Source organism: Rhinoderma darwinii, chromosome 5, assembly GCF_050947455.1.
Source record: "Rhinoderma darwinii isolate aRhiDar2 chromosome 5, aRhiDar2.hap1, whole genome shotgun sequence".
NCBI lineage: Eukaryota > Metazoa > Chordata > Amphibia > Anura > Rhinodermatidae > Rhinoderma > Rhinoderma darwinii.
Genome location: NC_134691.1, coordinates 293,904,950 through 293,931,691, shown reverse-complemented (window position 1 = coordinate 293,931,691; position 26,742 = coordinate 293,904,950). Strand labels below are relative to the sequence as shown.

The 26,742-nt window shown below is 40.1% G+C and overlaps 1 protein-coding gene across 2 annotated transcripts in view; it reads right to left on the bottom strand.

The window, feature by feature from the left end:
- Positions 1–26,742, bottom strand: part of HDAC9 (histone deacetylase 9) — a 407,399-nt gene that overhangs the window by 357,362 nt on the left and 23,295 nt on the right. For both annotated transcript variants that reach the window (XM_075827302.1, XM_075827303.1), the window contains exon 2: positions 15,548–15,666. In XM_075827302.1, coding sequence (XP_075683417.1) covers positions 15,548–15,584 — 37 coding nt within the window. In that variant the 5' untranslated portion in view covers positions 15,585–15,666. The remainder of the gene's footprint in view (positions 1–15,547; positions 15,667–26,742) is intronic.

Sequence of the window (26,742 nt, the reverse complement as noted above, 5' to 3'; positions counted from 1 at the left end):
AAAAGATAGGAAAAATTTATAGCCAGTGCATTAGACTCTTCCACCAGATAATTTAAAAAACTGTAACGGTATGTTCCCACAGGTCAGATATGCTGCGTAAAAGTACACAGTGTATCCGTCCCAAAACCCACAGGGAGCTCTGACCAAAAAACCTCACCGAAAACAGGTGAAAAGCCAATACTTACCCTTCTGGCGTTGCCATAGTGAGGCGTCCCTCTATTTTCCGTGCAGCTCGGCCCCCTGTAATGACGCTGCAGCCCATGTGACCGGTAAGTATAGACTTGTTTATTAAATTTAAAAAAAGGTCTTTGTTTTTTTCAGAGTTGCAATTTTTGTGCCGGAATTGCAGCATTCCCGCCGCAAAATCGTAACATTTCCTATTAGTTGCGGGTTTTACCACCCCATTAAATTCAATGGGAAAAACCCACAATAAAAGTGCTACGATAGCGCAGCATAAATTGACATGCTGCGAATTTAAAAAAAACGCTCCGCAGGTCAATTTAAATTCAAACGTTTTCTCAGCAGTTTTTTCCCTGCAGCGTGTGGATGAGATTTGTTCAAATCTCATCCACTCTGCAGCTACTGTAAATGCTGCAGATTTTCTACACAGAATTCCGTTGTGGAAATTCAGTAGCATTTAGGGTCAGTTTACACGTTGTGTAAATAATGCAGATTTCCGCAATTTAATTAGTTGCGGAAAAACCGCAGCAAATACAGTAGCTGCAAAGTGGATGAGATAAAACAAATCTCATCCACACGCTGCGTAAATACTGAGCGGAAAAAATGCTCAGAAATTGACCTGCGGTGCAGTTTAAATCCGCAGCATGTCAATTGTATTTATGTAAACGCTGCTTATTTCTTGCGGGATTTCCCCATTGAATTCAATGGGAGGTAAATCCCACAACAAATAGCAGTTGTTGCATTATTTGCAGCGGGTTCGCAGCCATCCCGCCGCAAAAACGCGACTTAGAAAACAAAAAATATATTATACTTACCTAGGAGTCTGTGTTTCATTCTCCTGGGGTGACACTTCATCCCATGTGACCGCCGCTGCAGCCAATCACTGGCTGTAGAGGCGGTCACATGGATGAAACATCATCCCAGGAGGCCAGCCTGGATGACGTCAGAGGGCCGGCCTCCTGGGATGACGCCTCATCCCATGTGACCGCCGCTGCAGCAAATCACAGGCTGCAACGGTCTCATGGGATGAGACGTCATCCCAAGAGGCCGGCCTGCAGGCAGCAGGCATTCCGGGTGAAAAGCTGCACCACAGTTTGGTGCGGTTTATCACCCGGAATTCCCTGGGGCACACAGGGCGGATACGCTGTGTGCTTTTACGCAGCGTATCCGCCCTGTATGAACTCAGACTTATGCTACGTGGGAACTTAGCCTAACAGCGCATACTTGTGCTTCTCCATTCTGCTACATCTTTAACCCCTTATTGACACTTGACGTAACTATACGTCACAGTGGAGAGTATGGAACGGGCTCACGGGCTGTTGGCTGTAACATACAGTCGACACATCACTGCAACAGCCAGAATTGGAGATAACGGACTGCTTCCTGAGTCTACCTTGGAATCGCTGCCTGCCTCTACCTGTACCTGTGTTAACTTGTTGAATGAACTTTGCCAGCCCTGACCTCGGATTTGTACGATGACGCTTCTGTTTATCAATCCTGATACCACCCTTTGGAAATTCCATCTGCAAGTAGTCAGCATTGGCTCTAGGGGTCTCCGAGGACTTGACCAGGGGATTCCCTGCACAAAATTCAAAACCGTATGAGGGGGTTTTAAGGTGGCGATTCCAAAATCCCCGGTTTAGCCCTAGCCAAATCTAATTGTGACACAGTGGGTCAACGCTCCTGTCCTGGGGATGACTGTGACGCTCCATATACGCACCTTTACAGGAAAGGCTTTCAATCATTTAGTAGGACCGCCCACTGGACTCGTACGCCCAGAGCGAGCAGGAATTTCAATCAATAAATTGCATGTTATACTGAAATGTTTGCCAAAAGACTATATATCAATGTGATCAGCTCCTCCTGCTCTATAACATGCTGCCTGTAGATAGAGCAGGATGTTCACCGTGACAGGTTTATTTTACGCTGCTCTACAAATGTTTCTATAGGGCAAGTTCACCTGAATAAATGAACACATGCTCAGTGATAGATAAAATCAATGCAATCGAAAGGGCTAAATCCGCCGCAATCGACACCCATATCTGCACCAAAATCTGAATGTAAAACATTCAGTTGGATTAGTTGTGGCCAAATCCGAGGCGTACAAATACACCATGTTTGAATCCATCCTAAGGGTGCGCTCACACGTGGCATACTTGCATTGTATTTCTGCAGCAGGAAACTTTACAAAGCTTGCATATGGAAAAAATATTCCGCAATGCAAGAACTAAAAAAATCTGTCTGAGTTGCAGTCTATTTTTCCAATATTCATATATTGTAGTTTTCTGCAGCGTATTTTTAGGCTGCGGAAATACAATGCAAGTACGTCACGTGTGACTGCGGCCTAAGGCTTCATGCACACTTCAGTTATTTTCTTCAGGGTGCTATCCGTTTTTATTAATGCTTAGCACACTGACACATTCATTTCCAAGGGCCCATGCACACTTCTGTTGTTTTAACGAAACCGTGTGGCCATTCCGACAAAAATAAAACAGGTCCTACTCCTGTCCATTTTTGACGGAACAGTCTCGGCCATTGCATTTATTCGGTCCGTTAAAACAATAGACTGCACACGGAGGTACGGTGTTTCACGGATCCGTCATTAGCGGCCGTACGATGGGCAACGGAAGTGTTCATGAGGCCTTACACTTAGACAGTTATAAATTGTCTATCATCACATGACCAGGACATATTATTATTTTTTTGTAAATTTTTTGAAGAAATCGAATACAGTCCAATTGTCCGGGATTATTTGTATTCTTATTATCATTAAACCTCAGCTGACAGTAATATTTCATACACTAACATAAACACTCTGCACTTTAAATGTCTGATTCTGCAGAAATAAACTTACACAAGTAAAAATAGATGGCTGATGGTTTTAAGACAATGTTTGATTTAAACCAGCTGCGAGCTGTCTAGAAAAAATAAATGACATAATCCAGATGGCTGCTGCCCTTGTTCCTTCAGATGTCACATAGATTTGATAAGAGATAAAGCTGCAAAACTGTAGGTTGTGATATTTGCTAAACATGTTTAATAATATTATATGATCACAAAGGAACCTGTCACGTTAAAAATGCAGACCAATCTGCAGGCAGCATATTATGGAACAGGGGGAGCTGAGCAGATTGATGTATAGTTTTATAGCAAAAGATTCAGCATAATTAGTAATTTATTCATTTAAATCTCTGATCAATCTGGGCTTGGGAGTCCAGTGGGTGGTCCTAATCACTGATTGACAGTTATCTCTGATTTCAAACTCATACATGAAAGTTTGTCAATCACTGAGTAGGACCGCCCACTGGACTCCTAAACTCAGAATGTGCAGAGGTTTAAATCAATAAATTACCGGTTATCCTGAATCTTTTGCTACAAAAACATACATCAACTTTCTCACCTATTTCTGCTCTATAACGTGCTGCCTGCAGAATGGACTGAATTTTCAATGTATTAGGTTTCCTTTAATAGTACACAATATACTGTACTTATTGGGACACACCTCTTAATCATTGAATTCAGATAATACATTCAGTCCCATTACCACAAGTGTATAAAATCCAGCACCTAGCCATGTAGTCGCCTTTACAAACATTTGTTAAAGAACGGGTCATTCTAAAGAGCTCACTGATCTCCAGCGTGGCACTATAATAGGAGGCCACCGTTGTAACAAGTCAGTTCATGAAATGTCTTCCCTACTAGATATTCCACGATCAACTGTGAATGGTATTATTACAAAGTGGAAGTGTTGAGGAACCACAGCAAATCAGCCGCAAAATGGCAGACCACGTAAACCACGTAGACCAGAGTAGACCAGAGCGGCGTCGCCAAGTTCATAAAAGTCGCCAAGGCTCTGCTGACTCAATAACTGCAGAGTTCCTCTGGCATTAACATCAGCACAAAAACTATACGTCGGGAGCTTCATGGCATGGGTTTCCATGGCCGGGTAGCAGCATGCAAGCCTTACATACCAAGCACAATGCCAAGTGGCGGATGGAGGGGTGTAAAGCTGCCGCCACTGGACTCTGGAGCAGTGGAAAAGTACTCCGCTGGTCCGAGGATCATTACAATTATGTGTCATTTGGCTGTGTGCAACAAATTATACTGATTTAAGACCTATTTTAATAGAACATTTCTAATATAAGTGCCTGTAGGTTTATTCATAGTGTTCAATATTTTCTCATTTAAGTGTAAATGAATAAAATGTATGGCTGCAGACAGTTCTATTCTCTGTTACTTCCCAAACAATAATCTACTTTCAGTAGTTTTCATGCATAAATGTTTTCAGTAAATCCATTTGAGAGGAAATAGTTATTATGTTCTTAACCAAATCACCAGCACAAAAACACAATTTTGATTGAACAGAACCCATTATAAGAGGAAAGTCAGCCGAGGCAACAATAAGTGTAACACATGCTATTATTGGAATAATGAATCCCATAATGCTTCCTGTAAGAAACAGCCTCTTAGAAATTACCTTTGTCTATTTTTTTTAATCAGCAAATGGCAGAGCTAAGTAAATAAATGCTAATGTAAAAACACTTGTATTTTATATTTTTACTGGAAAAAACATGACGCCTTTATTTTACAAAAACTAAGCCAGCTAATAGTAAATACACTACATAATTCACACAATAAAAAAGCATGGGTAAAAAAACTTCTAACAATATTGTAACTTTAAAGAGAACCTGTCACCTGCCCAAAAAACTGCAGTTGACATCTCAGTAAGATTGCCGACACCTCACACGCCCAGGCCTCTTTTTTTTTCTCGCCCCCACTGTTCCTGATATATCGGTGCCATTAGTTTGGCACACAATATGCAAATTAGGTCTTTAACCTTTCAAGTGGGCGGTTATCATCACTCAGCTGGCAAGAGGGAGCCAAAACTTTTCGTTCTGAAGCCATCCAATCAGAGTGGACAGCGTCAGAGCTGCTCATGTACTCACTGACGCCCATGCTGATGATAGTGAGATGTCCTCTCTAATTGAAAGGTCGAAAGAGTGGCAAGGTTCACTCCCCCTTGTCAAGTTAGCGGTGTTAACCACCCACTTGACAGTCAAAGGCCTCATTTGCATACTGGGTGCCTAAATTAATGGCATCAATATCTCAGAAACGGTGGGGGCTAGAAAAAAAATAGACTCCAAATTTGTGAGGTTACGCTGTAGATGACAGGTTACAACGAGATTACGCTTGCTCTGCTGTAACTACCACAGACAGAGTAACGAAGTGCAGAGATTGTGAATAGACATCCCGTGGCATGTCTATTCACTGTCTAAACACTTCAGTATAGTTAATGTGTTAGTATAAGACAGCACATAGCGATCTAAAAGGATCCCTATGCGCTGAGTAAATGAATGGAGAGGAGTGCATGACGCTGATTGGTCAGCGTCATACACTCCCCTGTACAACGCCCACTTGGTCTAAAGTAAAAACACAACCACTTTGGCATTAAGCAACTCATTAGCATAAATCTAAAATCGCTAATAAAGTGGTGAAAACATCTTTTTTTTAAATAAAAAGTATTACTGTCACCTACATTATAGCGCCGATCTCCTTATGTAGGAGATAGGGCACTTATAATGTGGTGACAGAGCCTCTTTAAAGTTACTGAAGTGTCTTAACAGTGAATAGACATCCCCTCCAGCCAGGACGGGATGTCTATTCACAATCCCAACACTTCGGTAACATTTGTGCGGGACTTACAGCACACCAAGCGTGATCTCGCGATTGGTCAGCGTCATACACTTCTCTCCACAACACCCACTTGATCAAAAGTAAAAACACGCCTACATTATGTAGGAGATAGGGCACTTATAATGTTGTGACAGAGCCTCTTTAAGGTCGCACTGCATGGTCACACTGATAGGATAAAGCACGGCACTCCGTTTCTTCTGAATTCTGAAGTGCAGGCAATAGAAATAACCCGGGAAACTTGATATGTCATCCGAAGTTTTTTCATACAACCAAGAAGTTGCCACATAGATACTATTGAGCGATTACTTCGCTACAGCTATATGCCACTATACATTTATTATGCTTACAACTCTGGGCAGTCAGACGGTCTGATGAAGGTCTGTTTTGACTGAAAATGTTTAACTTTTACTACTCTGACCTGCCAGCAGAGACACTATGTGTTCAACTAATACATCTACGAATTTTGCACCAAAAGTGTGTGTGGAGTATTTCTATACATGGTCACACTGATAGACAGCCATCCCGCCTCGGACCCTGCAAGGGAACAGCATCACAGAAACATGTGAAAGTTCTAACGGTTTCTGTGATGCTGCTAGGAAAGAAAAAACATTTAGAGTGGGACATGATCAACTATAAATTATATAAAAACCCATATAAAAGGTCGCCCCAAAATATAGCACTGCACCTTCTCCAACTACAGGAACAAAGGGTTCTATCTCCAGCTATGAAAAGGGCTCTTTTCTGTAAGAGTCTTCCACAAAACAACAGATTGCTTCAATAGATAATATAAACGGTTATCTAAATATGTTTCCTAAAATAGTTACATAATGATCCAGTCTGATCACCAATGAAGTTCAGGTACGATTATTGTTTTTAATTTTAGGGGATATCTTGGCAATATGTTATACAAATTATTACAAAAAAACAGATAGATATGTATCTCTTTTGTCTTTTTTTCCTACTTTGTTTGGCTCTTGGACCTAAACGCTCAAAACTTGGCTCCTCATCTAATTTCCAAAGCTGTCACATGATGACGTATACAATGACTTCATTGTAGGATCCATATGCATTAATAAAGTGCAGAATTAATTTGTTTAATGAGCTAACTCTCTCTTTTATTATTCAATTATGGTGATATGTCATTATATCACTCTTGCTCATGTCCTATGCGGTAGAGGTAACCTAGCGTAGATGCGTCCCCTTATAACTGTGCCACTGGTCCTTGTGATTAGATTCCATATACTTTCAGAATGTTGTATTGCTGATGTCATTTATTTTATTTTTTTAATTTCTTGCACATGGAAAATTGGAATGTTTCTGTTCACCCCTATTATCCCTATAGCATTACTTGTTGAAAGCTTGTGACATAATCAGGATGTAAATATTTCCTTAATGACCTTGCTGTTTTATTAAGCAAACATATAACGAAGCCCCATCCATTTTCCCCTGGTGAGACTTGGCATTAGGTTTTTTTCAGCATTGGGAATTAATAAGTAGTTTAGAAAATCCGTCTCTCTGGGGCGAAGTGCAGTTGTGTTCTACATGTAAGGGTTGTGTTGGAAGTCCTTGTTGCCACACAAGGGCCCTCACTATGCATCATTCATTATAAAGAAACATTTAAGATACATTATTGTGGGGAAAGAAAGTGTGATGATAGGTAACTATACCGGTCAGCGACTGTCAGCAGTGCTTAGTAGAAAACACTTGTTGGGAAATTTCAACAAATGTAACCAAATTATCAGCAAATCCCTAGAGGTAAATGAAATAGTTGAACACAACAATTATTATACACAAGTCCAGCTGTAGGTCTGCAATGAATCTAAGCACAGGAAGGAACATAAAATTAAATGCAAATGTGAACGTCTGTAGGAATTTTCTCTATGTACAAATATGACTAATTGTCCTTCATAAGTAGAGAAAAAGACCACCGGACCCACTGACACCTTCCCCCCTCTAAAAAAAAAAAAAAAAGAAAAGGATGTTTCATACTTGTGTGTATCTAAAGTATATAGAAGATATACCCATAATCCAACTTTTCTTTGAAATCTCATGACCCATGCCCATCCAAAGGCAAATATGATCTCATGTACACAATAATATTTTAGGATCAGTAATGTATGGATCCTGAATATGCTGCTGCCTATAAAATTCTTTAGGCCCCTGCTAAATACATGGTTCATGCAACAAAACTGTGAACAGCTGTGCAGAGGTAGCACCCCCCTCCCCTCTAAGCCCTGAGGACCCTCTGTCACTTGAGAAGACACTAGTATGAATACCACATGGTGGCGGGGGGGGTGGGGGTCCTGTTCCATTTTGAATTGGGGCCCAGGAGCTTGAAATGACACTTCTGCTCTGAGCTCACCACAGAAAATAAGAGGGAATGCTTTGTGTCGCTGGAAAAAAAGAAAAGAAGAATGATAGGTGTTCTTTACAGTAAGAGCTGGGAAATTGTTGACTAGTCTACCTCAGGAACTGGACATTGCAGGAACTGGACATTGCAGGAACTCCAGATCACTAGTAACTGTAAATATGATGTCCATTTTACATGCATCATTGGGAAATTCCTGTATAAACTGGGAATACTAATAAGATGCCTATGAAACTCATGACATGGGGACCATGTGTGGGGCAAAAAAATTGTGTAGGGCTTCCCCTCTCCATAGGTACTACAGCTTTGGCAAACAAGGAAAATGTGAGCTCCAGGGACAAAGTAAGTGAATGGCATGTATCCTACAACTGGAAATAGTGGGGAAAATATATTTCCAACCGTTGTAGTTCTTTGCAGCAATGCAGCGTGTGACCATACATTATTATTATTATTAATGATAGTAATATTCATATCTAAGCACTAATAGACATACACACACACACACACACACACATTGCATCCTGTAAATAGTGTCCCCTATAGAGCCCCCTGTAGATAGTGAACCCCCATAGAACCCCCTGTAGACAGTGCCCCACATTGAGCCCCCTGTAGACATTGCTCCACATAGAGCCCCCTGTAGACAGTGCCCCAGTTAGAGCCCCCTGTAGACCATGCCCCACATAGAACCCCCTGTAGACAGTACCTCACATACATAGTGCCCCCTATGGAACCTCCTGTAGATACTGCCCCCCATAGAGCCCCTGTAGATAGTGCCCCCTGTAGACAGTGCCCTACATGGATCCCCCATAGATAGTGGCCCCCATAGATGTCCCTGTAGATAGGAGCCCCTGTAGATAGTGCCCCACATACAGCCCCCTGTAGATAGTGCCCCACATATAGCCCCTTATAGATAGTGCCCCACATATAGCCCCCTGTAAATAGTGCCCCACATATAGCCCCCATAAATAGTGCCCGACATATAGCCCCCTTTGTAGAAAGTGACCCATATATAGCCCCTTGTAGATAGTGCCCCACATATAGCCACCTGTAGATAGTGCTCCACATATAGCCCCCTTGTAGATAGTGCCCTACATATAGCACTCCCTGTAGATAGTGCTCCACATATAGCCCTCCCCTGTAGATAGTAAACCACATATAGCCCCCTGTAGATAGTGCCCCACATATAGCCCCCCTGTAGATAGTGTCCCAGATATAGCCCCCCCTGTAGATAGTGCCCCACATACTTTTAACAGAAAAAAAAGAAACTTTACATACACACCTGATCCCGTTCCCGCTCTGTCCTCTTGCAATGCAGACCTGCTCTATTCTGAGCAGGTCTGCTGGGGCTGAATGACACAAGTGGCGTGATGACGTCATTGCGACGCTTGCATCGTTGAAAGGTGCTGAATTGCAGGGCAAGGCATTCTGCCCTGCCAATCAGCGCCTTTCAACGATGCAAGCGGCGTGATAACATCATTGTGCCGCTTGCGTCATTCAAAGCCGCTAATTGGCATGGTGTCTTGCCCTGCTATTCAACGATGCAAGTGGCACGATGATGTCATCGTGCCGCTTACGTCATTAAAATGCGCTGAATGGCAGGCACGGAATGTGCCCTGCCATTCAGCGCTTATGCAGCGCGTATGCATGTAATTGTATCTGTTATAGACGCAGGTACAATTATAGTGCAGGAGGGGGTGGCGGCGGCTGGTTTCAATGGCGCCGCCGCCCCCTCCGAGAGGAAGTAGGCTGCTGCCTGAGGCGAGATGCTCATATCGCCTTATGGACAGTGCGGCCCTGACTCCAGAGAGGAAGAGATGAGGTGGATGATGATTTTGGCTTTTTTCATTGTAGTTTATGGGAGTAGCTCTATACTGGAGAGAACTATGCTTATGCATGGCTACTTTGACTCTTCCTCACTGGAGTACCAAACTGGGGAGCAGGGGATCCCCATTCTCTCAATCAGTAAAAGCTCCAGAGGTGGCACCACCACCTATCAGACATTTATGGTATAGGCTGCCAATATGTCATAGATGGGAGCACCCCTTCAAGTTGTATTGAGGTCCTTGTGAGTGTACAATCTGACAATGTGGCCATCGGACAAAAAAAGGTTGCACACCCCTGCTCTGATTTTTTGCTTTATATATAAACAACACCATATACTATACAATATAGCAACAACGTAACGATATTAGACTTCTTTGAGAATACACTTTATAAAATGTTTATATTTCTAAATAATTTGAAATAATAAAATGTAGGCACTTCAAATAGAATTGCACACATTTTACATATATCACCATTATGGCTGGAGCAATTTGTTGCTATATTCTCCATGGTAATGCGAGTCATCTATGTAGCTCAGTCTCATAGTAAAGTATAGGAAATGCTTAAGTGATATCATGATGCGACACCGTTTTTAGTGGTGTAGCAACAGTGTTACCCATGTAGCCCTAGGCTAGAATTCACTGTATATACAAACGCAATACAAATCCATGAAGAGAGTCATTTTTTATTTTAGCAAATAACAAAAGCAACTGACATAATGTACCAAGCAGGTCTATTTCCTGCTCTGTAGTTCTGATGACACAGAAAGCTCGGGAGAATCAGCCGCAAGAGAACAAAGGTACAAAAATATTGTCTCAAATAGCAGGTCCAAAACCCCAGTGGTGATTAAGCCAGATGCTTCTATTTTAGAATAGTGCCACTTATGAGAATTGTAAGAACAATCAAAAGCAATGCCCACCCCCTTGCACCTCAGGACAACTGAGGACAAGTCATACACAAATGTCCTCACATGAATCTTCCCATGTTTCTTAATCTGAAATAATATGGGCATCAATGAACCCTGTGTATCTGCATAAATGGCTTATCTACAGCAGGGGTATTCTTTATAGAAGAAGCTATTCTATTCCAAATTCCCAGTAGCTGTAACAAGCATACAGTCATTTTGATTCTGTGATAGGAACCATTAAAGCTCCCAGGCTGCATATATTCCTACCGTTACTGATCTCTAGGTTAACGTTTATGAGGTTACTATATTAGAGGAGATGTATCGGCACAACACTATGAGCAGCATAATTATAATACTATGGATATTAACTTTAGTAATAATGAAATGATACACCACATCTATTATTTAGTACTCTGCATCTCCTCTTCAATTCCAGCTCTATGTCATTGCAAACTGTAACAATTTCATGTTATCAAAAACTATTTTAATGCCATCACAATTTTAGATGTTTCATGCAATATAACAGATATGAAAAACTTGTGGCATAAACTTTTTTAATATGTATGTATCTAGAAAATAATTCTGTATTTAAAGGGCAAATTTAGTAAAAATTATCTTTTGCTATGTCATAGATACATGTCAGTAGAAGATTACATGAGGGAAGTGTGTGATCTCAGACCACCAGTGATTTCTAAAATGAAAATGCTCTGGATACGGAGTTCAAAACATTTTTACACTGCTCAGAAAATTCTGCTACTGAAAAAATGACACGACAAGCTAAACAAACTGCTATTGGTTAGAATAGTCCTTTGCTTAGAAATCAGGTGTCAAAGGCGTTTGATTGTTCTATAGGGTCTTTTCAATCTGGAAATCAGTGATGGCCTAAGATCACAAACTCTAATAATTTGATCTTTATATCATTTTTGGATTCCCCTTTAGGCCCCTTATAGTTCCTCACTCATTGTCTGTCTGGAATGAGTGGGTTTTAAAGCATAATATATAGTCTAGACCGGGTCCTATGTCTTCCATATTCTAGAACCCCGAATTTCAGCCTCGTCTCTTAGCCCGTTCCCTCCTAATTTGAAAGCTTTCTTTGACTCCTCGTCTTAAGCATGTATTGGTAGTTGGCAAACTATCCTCACTTGACTCACTTGACGTACCTGCTCAGAGACCTGGGACAAATTTATCCTGGTTGGAATATGAACAACTACTTTCGTACATTCGCAACACTTTTCCAGCTGCATCACACTCTTCCTCTTTTTCAGATTTTGACAGTCTTCTTTCTTAGTATAAACGAAATGCACAATTTTTTGCAGGTAAAAAACTTCTTTATCCAATTCAGTACAAAATTTGGCAGCATAGAAATAGAATGGCATATAATATTCACCATTCAGTGCGATAGTCCGAGTAGTGGTTAGTATCGCCTATTGTCAAATGTAGTCTATAAGTCACATTGAGTGATGTTGCTGGAGGGGAAGAAGTGTAAGATACGCCAAAAGCGGCGTTTCGAGGGACCGCATCCCTTTTTAAGCATGCATGGTATATCCCATTGCAAGGTCATCCAGCCCGCTATATATACACCCTGAGACTGCGTCTCCGTGTAACTTTTAACCATTTTTTCAATAAAATTGGGAACAATTTTCCTTTTTAATCAAACACAGCGCTGGATTTTCTCTTTCTTTTTCATGGTATATCCCATTGCCTGATTATATACCCTTCAATACTAGAGAACTTATAATCACATAGATTAAAAACAGCTTTGAAATACAAAGTTTAAAATACACCTTTCTAGAGAGATAGCTAGATTGGAAGTATCATATAAACTACTAGCAATTTTACGCTTATAGAAACAATATAGCTCTATCTTTCCAAGTACCTTTGGACCTCAAAACCGCATGTTGCCATGCGGTTCGTAGGACAGGAACCTATAAGTATACATTGAAAGTGCAATTTTCATTTAACCCTTTAGGACTCAAAGAGCCCATTGTAAAAATACAGTATAGTTCTCTCTGAGTCAACCACATTCTTATCTGTTCATCAGTCGTCTTAGGTCAAAACTTTATGGCCTATTTAAACAAAAATCAGTGGCCAACTAATTGATACAGGCTGATTGGAAACCTCAAAAGGTTTCTAAACAGACCTATTTAAGAACTCAAAGAAATGGCACCTTCCCATGTTTGGCATGTCAGAAGTGAATGTCACCTCTATTATACAAGGAGGTCCTTTTTCTCATCCAATTTTGAAAGGTAATCAAATTTCCATAAAAGGATATTTTGCTTAAATTTTCCAAAAATGGCATATACATGCTGAAATGCCCATGTGGGAATGTGTACATTGGTCAGACAGCACGGTTTATTAAGCTGGGTCAGCTATTAGAAAATTCGGACAAAAAATGAAGGCTAAAGTGAGCGATACTAAGAAAGTACTATCTAAAGAGGATGATAAACAGCACGATGATAAAGGCTGGCTCCCATAAGGTGGCACATTTACTGTATTTTTTTTTATTGCAGCAGAGATGAAATTTAAGACTAAGAAAATAATTGCAATATTTGCTACAGTCGAGAAATCCTATGCATGGATGTTACAAAGGCGAAAAAGAAATTCGGCCACTTAAGTGATCAGTCTTAGTGGTATTATGGGATTTTAGAATCTGTATCAGTCTTTTATTCCAGATTTTAGCAGCACAGTAATTCCATTCTGGTTTAGCTGGCATTAAACAAACCCGCTAATTAAAGGATTGCTTCTTTTTCTTCGTAGCAAACAAAATTGCTGTTTTTAATACTTGGTTAAATGTTTTGTATTTCTCTAACAATAAGAAATAAACAAATATTTATAAGCACAACAGTTGGAAAAATCCAAACAAATCTACAAAGAAACTATATAGTAAGAATTAAGTTGACTCCTATTCCATTATTATACAGCGCAACTTTGAAGTAATGTAAACCGCGAATAGGCTTCATGGGTATACTGTACATACCATAGTGGTGCCCTACTGAAGAAGTCCCCCTATCCTCATTTCCTATGGGTGAACAGACACCACAACATTGGCTGTCTATTGTGGGCCTTAATTTCTTACATGGGTGGAAAGAATGGGGCCCATAAGTGCTGGGTTCTTCTGTCCCAAGAGGTAGAGTGGGGTTTTGAACTAGCACAAAGAGAAAAGACCCTTAGTTATAGATATACCCCTGTTTGACTTGTGATAATGTATAAATCTTTGCACAACCCAGTTCATTGAGATACCTATCAAAGAGCAATTTCTTTATATTTGTTTTACTAGAAGTCAAGCACACCATAGATTATTTTTTAAAAATGGCAGAGGATTGTACTCAAGTCAACAGAAGGATCCCCTGGTTTAGAGTGAATGAGAAGTAGACATCAAAGTAGACATTCAATGCATTTGGTCACAATGGTGGGCTTAGTAACGGCCAGTAGTTGAGGATAGGGACAGCAGTTCAGGAACAGTTTTACAATGAAAGGAAGGTGAATTGGTTAATAAAATATTTTGCCATATTTCCTAAAATCACTTGCCCTATACATTATTAAAAAATAAATGAACTGACAATTACACTTGAAGTCCTGGAAAACTTCTCTAACAATCTAACCTGTCTGACCCATAGTATTGCCTGTGATTTCTGCTTCATGTCCTTAAGATATTTGTTATAATGACCGAGCTTGTCTTATGACTTGACCGGTTGCTCTGCAGCCTTTAGAGCAAGTAGTTGATTCTATAAAACTGTTCTTGTATCACTGACAATTATATTTTTTGCTAAACAAATGTAATTCAACAGTCAGTATGTCAGCAAGAAGACCTCCATCTCTATTCTTAGATCAGAATTGCAGATAGGCTTTTCGTTCCCTTTCCCAAAAATTCAGTTCACTGCCCTTGTCCTGTATATAAATACCCTGGACAAGGCAGAGTAGATTGATAGGGATCCCCCCTGCATCCAGCATCCGGGGCACATGCTCAACGCCTTATCCCACCCCCACACACGCCCTGGCTTAGGTTTCAGTGTAATATGGTGGTTACTTTGCTTGGAGCAACAGTACATCCATTTGCCTAAAAAATGATTCAAACACAAATAATACGGCCTCCCTGCCTCTCCCTGTAAATTATGTAGATACAGAAAGTGGTCCCCCCTTGTCTCTCCCAGTGTGTTGTGTTCTAAGGGTGCCTCTCTCATTCATTCCCTCAACACAAAGAAATAAGAACAGGACATTTTTGATAGAGACGCCCCTGGGACTCCTAGCAATCGACATTTATCACTGGGTCACATACTGTTCATCACTTCCCCCGTTCCCCAGTGACACTGCAAGGAAAATAAAGTACTATCGGGTATCCATTTAAGTCAATGAAAAATGTTATAAAATGCAGGATTTTAGTCTGAGTGAGGGTATATGGAAGCGGTCTGTCCAAAGTGGACAAAGCCTTTAAGCAAATCATTGTTCAACCATCTAGAAAATAACATTTTATGCCTTATTTCTTTCTGCTTATTACTATAACATACAAATGCATGAAAAATCTAAACATGCTAATACTAATGTCAAATTATATATAGGTATTTTTAAAGGCTAACCTGGTTGTGCTGTGGAGCTCATGGTTGGAGAGGACATGCTGAGGGGCTGGCGAAATCAAATTGCAGATCTTGTCGTGGCAGTGAAGGTTTTGCAATGATCCGTAATTTAAATGAAAGATCTGCAAACAAGAAAGAAAAGGTTTAACCTCAACTACCTTTAATAATTCAGGAGCTCAATAATGTAACATTTACTAACTCTCAGAAACACAATTAAAGATAATGATATCACTTTTCTTTGTTATTATCTTATTTTAATGATAAAAACACATTTTATTCTGCTATCAAGAGGCAACAACAAAAAATTTTCTAAATACTTATCCAAATCTTTTTTTTTTTTTAAATCAAATAGTTTTTAGTAACATTTTCAATAATACAAAAAGACAATGCATACCACACAAAAAAAGAGAAGAAATGCAATTCTAGACAAACAAATTGTATTTTCAAAAAAAGGTATATCTTTATTACACAATGCAAAAATGGTTAGAAAATGAGACAATGCAAAGACAAAGTAAGAGTGCGTGTAGCAGGAATGAGTAAAAATATTACATAACATCTGGTAAGACACAGAGTATAGGTAAATTAATTCATACATTTAAAGTGCAAGTTCACTTGCACTATTTGGGTTGCCATATTTAGGCTTAAAAAAGACAATACAGTAAATAAAACCTAACCCACCCTCCCTTGATGAGGAGCACCACAGACGCAAGAATACACAGGGCTGTCAATTGAGAATAACCCAGTAATTATATAAGCTGACATGGAAATAACATGATGTACGACCCAGAATATAATGAGCGTTATCCCAACTAGTTAGTGAAATAACCCAAATTCTAACACAGCTACGGGAAGTCTCCGAGACGACCTCTGTGGGGGGCAATCCAGGATTAGTAACTATATATTCCATTGCCTTTCAAATTTTTTCATAGTACCTCATTTCTCATAAATATGCTTCTCCATTCAAATGATTCCATTCATATGGTTAATTAGTTCAACATATGTCGGAGGATCAATATCAAGTCAGTGAGCAGCAATTTATTTGCGGGCTTGGTACTGAATTTTTTAAATGGTTAGTTGATGAGGTATTGTGATAGGCAGATTGGACACAGAACCCAAAATACCCACCATAGCTGTCTGGGGAAGTGAGATCTGAAACAAGGTATATAATAAATGAAACACTCAAGACCAAAATGGCTGTATGACAGGGCAACCCTAGAACATATGTAAAAAGATCTGCTGTCTCAGCTGGGCACTTGGACACTTAGCATCAGCACGAATCCCCATTTTCCTCAACAACACCGGGGTGCAATATGCCTTGTGAAGTAAGAACAACTGGGATCTTCTATGAGATACCTTAAGAGATAGTGTCGGGACCGCAGCCAAGATTGCCTTCCAGGTTTCCGTATCAATATCTCCCACATCTTGTGACCACCTATCTCTAAGCCTATCCAAGGAGGTCGGTATCATAAATCCCAGTATCTGTCTATTAAGAAAGGAGATAAGTCCCCTCGAGGAGCCCACAGATTCCAACCTAGTAATTATAACAGAAGCCTGTAATGTCAAGGTGGCAGAATGAGCCAGAGCATTCAGAGAATCCCTCAATTGTAGATACTGATAGGCAACTCAAATTCTGTTTGTAATTGTTGGGATGACTTTAAGACCTAACCTTGATACAGTTGTGCTATAAAATGTATGCCCCTACCTTCCCACTGCTCAAATCCTGCCAATTGGTACAAATCCCACATTTGAGGATTACGCCATATGGGTGTATATTTAATAATACTTATCCAAATCTTTAGTGATACAATAAAAGCCTAACCAAAAAGTTGTCTTAAAATATGCCTGAGGTCTCCTTAATAAAAGAACTACATCCACAGCTGAAAAATACAAAATCTATTGTACTGTATAATTGGGTAACTTAAATGTGGTTTAATGCAATGATTATAGGCTTGCTTAAAGAAAATGTAGAATATAATCTAAATAGGAATGAACTCCCTAGTGGAAGCCTTTGATGGTAATTTACTAATGCACATTGTGCTTTGCAATATGTATCTGTATAATGGAGAAGCACTTTACAAAAGGAGACTGTAAATGTAGAGGCAGACAGGAACTGCTAAGACTAGATGGAAAGGAGAAACAATTCTCTTTATGTATGTGGGAATATTACAAAATGTGGAGGGAAGGTAGAGGAAGAGAAGAGGCTGTTTTTGTAAGGTGTTACAAGAGAAAGAGATGTTATCTTAGGCTGGATTCACACGAGGTCATTACGTCCGTAATTGACGGACGTATTTCGGCCGCAAGTCCCGGACCGAACACAGTGCAGGGAGCCGGGCTCCTAGCATCATAGTTATGTACGATGCTAGGAGTCCCTGCCTCGCTACCGGACAACTGTCCCGTACTGTAATCATGTTTTCAGTACGGGACAGTTGTCCGGCAGCGAGGCAGGGACTCCTAGCATCGTACATAAGTATGATGCTAGGAGCTCGGCTCCCGGTACATGCGGCCGAAATACGTCCGTCAATTACGGACGTAATGACCTCGTGTGAATCCAGTCTAACATTTCAGAATTGTTGGAACCATATTCCAACCAAACCTCATTTAAAGCTAGGAGTGAACCATGAATTCAGTGCTCTTAGCAGTGACTTCTTGGTGAGTTGTTGGTGAGCTTGTGCTTACAGTATATACAGCAGCCAATCTGAACATGCAGAGCTGCTAAAATAAAACTATAAAAACAAAAAGTTAATAAAAATTTTATAAGGAAAAACACTGGAAATATATTTTCTTATGTGGGCATAAGGAAAGGCGGTTGTGAAAGACAACTTCCAAGGACCGTGGCAGGTGGGCAGTTTGACTGGGGCGGCACACCTGTCAAACTGTATCGCAGATGTCAGACGAGCTCAGGGAGGACAGAAACCTCCCGTGGAGCAGAAGGGCAGGTAGAAAGCTACGTATCATGGATCATACCCAGGTAATGTACCCATTTTTTTTATTTTTTTTAATGTTTATTGTTATATTTATTAATATTCGTTTTATTTTACAATTATATTGGCATTTTTTTTTCAGTTCAGACATTATGGTTTTTTTTGTATTTATTTATTAGATTAGTCTTTTACGGAAAGGGAAATCTAATAGTCTGATAAGTAAAAATTTTCCGTCTGGTCTAGTAAGAACCATGGATTTTTCCATTCATGTCTTCAAGACAGTAATGAATGGAAAAATATCCCCCTGATCTTAATATTTAATACACTTGTATTTTAATGGATGAATAATCTAGATGCAATCCCATGAGAAAAACTTCCTAGCAGAAGGGAACTGCACCTCATTACCATTTTTCATTAAATGCAATAACTAACACATTGTTCTCAGCTTAGTATTCAGAGTAGTGCTCTTAAAATCATTCTTATCTACTTTTTAAGCATGACATATTTATTTTGGAAAAGTATCTACATTACTTAAATACATGATTAAGATTAAAGGGGTTGCCCAGGAAAAAAATATTTTCTAAAACATGTTTCCCAGCCTTGGTTTGCCTTCCCTAAAACCCCATACATACTTTCTAATCAGTTTCTGTTTGACCCCAATTGTCTCTGCTGCTCTTTCTGTTTGCTTACATCCCTTGCTTCTGTTCCTGGCTGTTCCCTGTCTTGTAACCCACCATACCCATGATCCCTTGCTGCATCTGCTTACATTCCCCCACTTTCTCCACAGCATCTCAGCTATTTGCATACTGCCACACCCCTCTATGTTTACAGGTCATTCCCTGCAGTGTCACATACACACAGTAATAATCACACAGGAGGGATGGGGGTTATATACAGGGATGATGGGGTAATACACAGGAATGTTGGGGGTAATACATAGGGATCACAGGGTATGATGGGGGATGATATAACCTCCATCATCCCTGTATATAACCTCCATCACCCCTGTATATAACCCCATCACCTCTGCATATAACTGCCATCATCCCCATGTATTACCCCCAACATGCCTGTATATAACCGCCATCATCCCTGTAAATTACCCCCAACATCCCTGTGTATAACCCCCAACATCCCTGTATATAACCCCAACATCCCTGTGTATTACCCCAACATCGCTGTGAATAGCTGCCATCATCCCTGTGTATAACCCCCAACCATCCCTGTGTATAACCCCCAACATCCCTGTGTATAACCCCCAACATTCCTGTGTATAACCCCCAACATCCCTGTATATAACCCCTAACATCCCTGCATATAACCCCCATCATCCTATACCGGGATGATGGCAGTTATATACATGAATGATGGGTGTAATAGACAGGGATGTTGGGGGTAATAGACAGGGATATTGAGGGTAATACCCAGGGATGATGGAGGTCACATACAGTGATGATGGGGGTCATATACAGGGATGATGGGGGTCACGTACAGGGATGATGGGGGTCATGTAACCCCATTTTCCCTGTATTTATGTAACCATCAGGGCACGTGGAGATTGAGGAATAACAACGCCGCCCCCTCCTCTTTCTACATCAGAGAGTAGAAGTAGCAGGGGGCATGTACTAGGAGAAACCTCGCTCCATGTCTTTGATCAGCCAGCACTTCCGGATGAATAGAGGCACGGCGCATCATCAACTACATTTACAGGCAGTGCGGGAGCTCCAAGAGTGAAGAAGGAGGAGGAGGCGTGGATGACGAGACAGGAGGAGGGGGCGTGCACTATGATTGATGACGCTCCGTGTCTTTGCTCAGTCAGCGCTTTCGACTGAACAGAGGCACGGCGCGTCATCAACTATGTCTACAGGCAGTGTGACCAGAGGCGGAGCTCATGAAACATCCGCCTGGCCCACTGCCTGTAAATGTAGTTGATGACGCGCCGTGCCTCTGTTCAGCCGGAATTGCTGACTGAGCATAGACACGGAACGTTACCGGAAAATAAAAATTTACTCTGGGTGCAGTCATGTGACCAAAACTTATAAGTAGGTAACACTGCCATATTTAAACAAACATTATAATAAAAAAGTAATTGTACATTTCACAATAGATTAAAATAAATATAAAGTTTATTCCTGGCTAACCCCTTTAACCCTTAAAGTGGTTGCCCTATGACAATCCTTTTTACTCTTATAACCTGTCAATCAGATTATAAGAGTAAGTTAGACCTCTTGGCCCACCACTTTTGCTGAAAGAAGGTCCCCAAATCTAAATTTTTAGCCAAAGTTCAGGACAAGCATGCGCTGTCTCACTCCATAAAATGGCATAGGAGCACCGGGAACAGGCAAATGAGCATTTTTTGCTATGCTGACATTTATTTCCCATTTATCTCTATGGAGAGGGATGGCACATGCTAGTCCTGCTCCCTGGCAAGTCTGATACAAGATATTTAAAGTGGAAGAAGTGGCAAAAAGCTAAAAACAACCATTTAGGGCACATTCAGACGTGGCAGAATTGCTGTTGAATTCCGCTGTGGAAAGTCTGCAATGGAAATGTGCAGCAGCCATTTTTTATCATTGGTTTCTATAAATTTTTAGGTAACTTAGGTCAGACATTGCCGAAAATAACTGTGTGGAATTTAGGCTGCAGTGCAGAATTTTCCCACCGCAGCATGCACATTATGTTACGAAGAAGTGGCGGAATTTCACTGCAAATGCAAAGGCTGAATTCTGCGGCTCATCTACTGTGATAACCGCAACTTCTGAATTATCTGCCAAATATGAAAATGTTGCTGCAAATTCGCAACGAATCTGCAGCAACATTTGCAGTGGAAAAAAATTCCGCCACGTCTTAATAACGTGCCCTTAGAAAATGTGCAAATTACCTGGGTATGATCCCCACATGAGAAAAGATTTATCCCCCAGTGTTTTTTCTTAAGGGTATGTGGTAGATTTGTTTCATTTTTGTGACTGAAAATACGTTCTTTCAGTCGTGGGATCAGCCCTTTAAATCATTATATTAATAATTTAGAATAATGCTTCAGAACCATCAGTAAAGTAATAATGTTTGGCATTGGTTGTGTCGCTGTAAAATTAATTTCTCTACTGATGTATTTTACCATCACTCTTGCAATATATATAAAAAAATAAAAATAAAAATCATGTAAAATTTTGTTTTCAATGTGATATAAGCAATATCTGTGCACAAAACTAAGTCCAACCCTCAAACTTATGCTAATGCAAGTTCATACATATATACTGTCTAAACATTTGAATGCCAAATCACGGACAGTTTAAGCCACATCCCATTCCAGCTGGAAACGTCACTAAACTGCATAGAAATGCTCCTTTTTTTATTCAAATCCCTATAAGCTTCTTCTCTTTGTGGCCTCATTCGTGGGAAATGACGTATATAAAGGCTGGTTGGGAACAGAAAGAACAAAAAGGCGCTAAATAGGGTGAGTACATCAGATTAGCAATGGCTTTCTCTGTTAGGTATAGTAAAAGGTGGCTCACCTCCTAGTGTGGAGCCAGTTGATTAAGAAGAATGCTGCTGATGCCGTAATCCCTAGAGTGTCAGGTAGATAAAAACAATGGGAACCAGTTGGGATCCATTGTAAAAAAGAGACACCATCCAGGTGCAATACTTCCACGAGTCCAACACGTTTTTGAGAAAAAGATATATATATAATTTATTGTCTAACACAATAGATCATAATAAAACATACATAAAAAAGAGAAATAGAGGGTCTCTTGAGGTACAATGCGTTTTGAGGAAACAGTACCCCTTCATCAAGTAAACATGAGACCATGAAGTGTCAAGTCATGGGCTCAAGTCCATCACATCACGAGTACAGATTTTTATCCACTGGACGTAAGCAATAATAATTCATATTGATTGTCAGTAAGCAGAGATCTTGAAAGCCGTGAGGAATTGATATGGAAATTATATTAGGAATCTGTATACATTTTCATTATACAGTGCATAACTTTTATTTGTGGAAACTGAAATATACATTTAACTATACATAAATGGTTTCTGTTATGTTTTTTTTTTTTTACAGTCTTGAAATACTATTATCATGATGCTGAGTAATTTATGAATTTTTTAATTCCCAGCCTCTAAAACGTAAAAAAATATTATAAAATAAAAATAATATTAAATCAGTACCAGTAGCATTGTCTAATACCTAACTGCAGCAATATAATATTCGCAGCTCCACCGCCCTACTACTCCAAAAGCCAACAGCTCGTCTCCTCTACCACATTCTCCACTCAGCTCTGACTTTACTAATTCACTTTCACGTTTATCATCACCAGTTCTCATGGGATCCAGAATCTGGATTAAAATGACAATAGATTAACTGCCTGATTAACTATAATGTTCACTTAGCATTTTAATCATTATATGCTCAGATTGTAATTCAACCACCACATTTGTAGCTGTTCCAAAGAATATATTAGGAAAATGCATAATTACAAATGTCCTATTATTTTCATAAACACTCCTCTTTCTAAACAAATAATAAGCAGGACTCCTAGCACTTTTATGTCATCGTCCCCCATCCCCAACCCCAATGTTTCCCTGCAGATTAATCTGACTCATACCCAGATCTGAATGCCAGCACATGGAATTTAAGATATTGTACAGATATGGTTGTCTGTTGTGCTAAAGCTGAGCCAAATCATTAAAGGGGTTGTCCAGTTTCTACAAATTAATGTTTTTGTAATGTCGGGGGTAAGGAAACAGACAAGTGAGCCCTAATCGACCCGCCACTCAGTCCCTGCCTACTTGCAACAACCCGCCCTAGGCGACGGGGTACAACTGGGCGACAGTCCCTACGCTCAATAAGTGCACGACAGACAAACAGACAAGGGTACACAGAAGCAAGGGAAAAGGGGCAGTTGCCCACGGCAACTCCGAGAGCAACAAGAGTAGTGAACGAGCCGAGTCAAACCAGGAGTGTACGAGGTACCAAATGCAGAGCAGGAGAGTAGTGAACAAGCCGAGTCAAACCAGGAGTGTATGAGGTACCAAACGCAGAGCAGGAGAGTAGTCAGTAAGCCAGGGTCAATATGAAGCAGGGTCAAATAGATCAAGAAGCTGCAGCAGGGCCAGGAAACCAGCAGAGAAGAATCACAAGCAAAGGAGGAACAGGAAAGGCAGGTATAAATAGACAGAGGGCGGGAGCTAGCTCTGTCTGGCCAGGCTATGATAGGCTCTCCCACTCCTAAGCCTGCCATCCTGAGTGGTGGAAGATGGAGTCAGTCTCCCAGACATAGAAACAGGTGCAGACTGATTACCTATGGGCGTGGATACAGAAGCTGTGCCTGGCAGATCCTTAACAGTTTTTTTTTTTTTTTGTATAATTAGAAGTTGTACCATTTTCTAATATAATTACTGTATTAGAGTTGTGTTTCTAACGATCCATGCACCTGTGTGTCCATCACATGACCAGGACAGAATCTTATCCACTGGAAATAAACAATGAATGTTCCTACTGAATAACAACAAGCAGAGTTCTTGAAAACTGTGAGGTATTAATATAGAAAGTATATTGGAAAATGGTTAACTTTTAATTATACAAAAATAAAAACAATTTGTTGAAACCAGACAGCTCCTTTCAGAAATGGTTCATATATAATATCAGGCCAATATACAATGTCCACCAAGTATACTTCATACCTCCTAACTTTTTGGATGGTCAAAGAAGGACACTTGAGGTTCATTATGTAAAAGGGATCATTTTTTTTTTCATACGATATATGTCTATATGCTTGAATAGTTTTTAATTTATACATAAGAACAAAAATAATCACAGTATGTGAAATTTTAAGTGTCAAATTATATCAGGGGTCAAATGTAATGTTAGGAACCAGGCAGACACTTTCTGGTGAAGTATTCTTAATTTATTCATGAAAAAAAATGTCATCAATTCAAAAAAGGAACTTGGGTCAAAAATTGGAAATGTCCCTCTAAAAGCGGGATTCTTGGACGATAGGCGACTACAAAAAGTGTTAGTGTTGCCCATAGCAGACAATCAGATTTAAGGTTTATTTTTATTTTTTTCAGGACAAGGTTAAGAAAAAAGAAAGCAATTTTATTGCTATGGGCAACATTAATATTTTTGGTTAGAACAGCCTATAGACTTTAACATTGGATTACATAGCAGCAGTGTGAGCAGAGGCTTAGTTATTCACAAAGCTGTGATCAATTATCCAAAAGATCTGTAATGATCTCAGTATGTAAAATATGACAGAATACGAATGAAAGATAAAACAACAATAATACACTGGTAGATAAAAAATTATATTAAGTACAAGATTAAGATATAAGAATGTTATCATGATAACCCAGACATGGGCAAACTACGGCCCGCGGGCCACATACGGCCCGTTAGGCTTTTTAATCCGGCCCGCCGAACTTGTCCAAATTATAGTAAAAACCTCCTTTTTTTTCCCCTTTCCCTGCAATGCCCACGTTTTCCCAATAGATGGCGCACTCAAAACACATTGACCGTTGTTAATGTGGCGCGTATTTCTCTTTATTTCACTTTAATTTTCACTTCGTTTCACGTTACCATTAAGCCCTTCTGTGAAAATGAGCGGACCAAAGAGAAGGAAAGTGGACAGCGAATGCCGAGTGTTTAATAAGGAGTGGACAACAAAATACTTCTTCACTGAAGTCCGATCAACGGCTGTATGTCTGATATGCCAAGAAGATGTTGCGGTTTTCAAAGAGTACAATATCAGCCAGTATCTGCGAAATAGTATGTAAATGCCATATCTTGCATATTCCTTGAGACAAATTTATTAACTGATAAGGGCTATTTTTCACATTTGAAAGACAGTTAATAAATTGGGTTGTAGTGTTCTTACTGTGCTATGAGGTTTGCACACACTGCATTTAATGCTTTAGTATATCCGGCCCAAACACTCCCTCCAAATGCTCCTGGCCCGGCCCCTCTGTCAAATTTTAGAACCCATTGTGGCCCGCGAGTCAAAAAGTTTGCCCACCCCTGTGATAACCGTATAAATAAAATCCATAAAATGTATGGTTCCGCCAGATAATTAAGACTTGTGATAAAAACTTTCTATATAAAGCTGGATAGAAATACATTTAGATAAGGTAACTTATTCTTTCCAAAGATGTTGCTGTCAAACTCTTTACTTATAAATAGCCTTATTCTCACTGGGCAGTGGCTGTGCATGAATAATTCTAGGCTGTGAAGTTTATGAATATTATATCCATATTTCTTTCTGATCCCATCATCAAGGTCAACACACTTTCCTGCATTCTGGATTGCATGTCTAATTTATCTCTCAGGGAATATCACAATTCTCTTCTTATTTTTAGCAACATCTACAAAGATAAAAATCTTAAAACTTTATGAATTATGCACCACTTTATATTCTCTCTTGGCTGGGTAATAACTGAAGTGATACGAATCAATAATCTATGGACCTAAAAGTGTGACAAATACAGTTTCTTGATTAGCATGTGTATTCTTCATATGTCATATTGTCACTTCTATAACAGGTGGGAACCCCCATCCTACCTCTGGGACACACACACAATACTTGACCCCCTATCGCTTCCACATATTAACGAAGTGGCCACTCATGTACATGGGCCTCTCCACTGAAGTCTATGGGAGTCATGGAGGCAGTCAACGACTCCCTTAAACTTTAATGAAGAAAGCCCCACACATTCGCGGACACCTTATCTCGTTGTATAGGATCACTAAATGGCCATCAGATGAGCCCTGTTTTTCTAAGATGTTGGTGGTCCCAAAGGTGAGCAGTTTATAAACTGACAATATAAATGACTGCCAGACCTACAAAGCGAATGGCAGGGTAAGGAGCCGAAGGTGCCCTTGCACCAGCCAGACAACTAATTCTCCTGGTTGTGATTTTAACAATTGGATCAGAAGAACCATCCTGGGCAGGAATGGTGGTAGGTGATCCTGGGGAACATGCCTCATGTGCCCTCCCTAAAATTCAGCCCTGTCCATATTAATCTAATTTTCCTGCAAGACTATGTGGCCTTACCTACCCAGTGGATAATTAATGCCCAGTCTGGGCAATCTAGCATCATCAATGGATGAATCTAAAAAGATATACTGTTAAAGGCTGGGTTCAAACACTGCACTAGGATTCACAGTGTTGGCTGTAGCTTTTTCAGACATATACAGGTGTGGCTCCAGGAGGAAAATTATAAATGAAAGGCATCTACTTCTTCTCTCTGTTTAATCCACTCCTGTGTTTGGTCAAAAAAAAA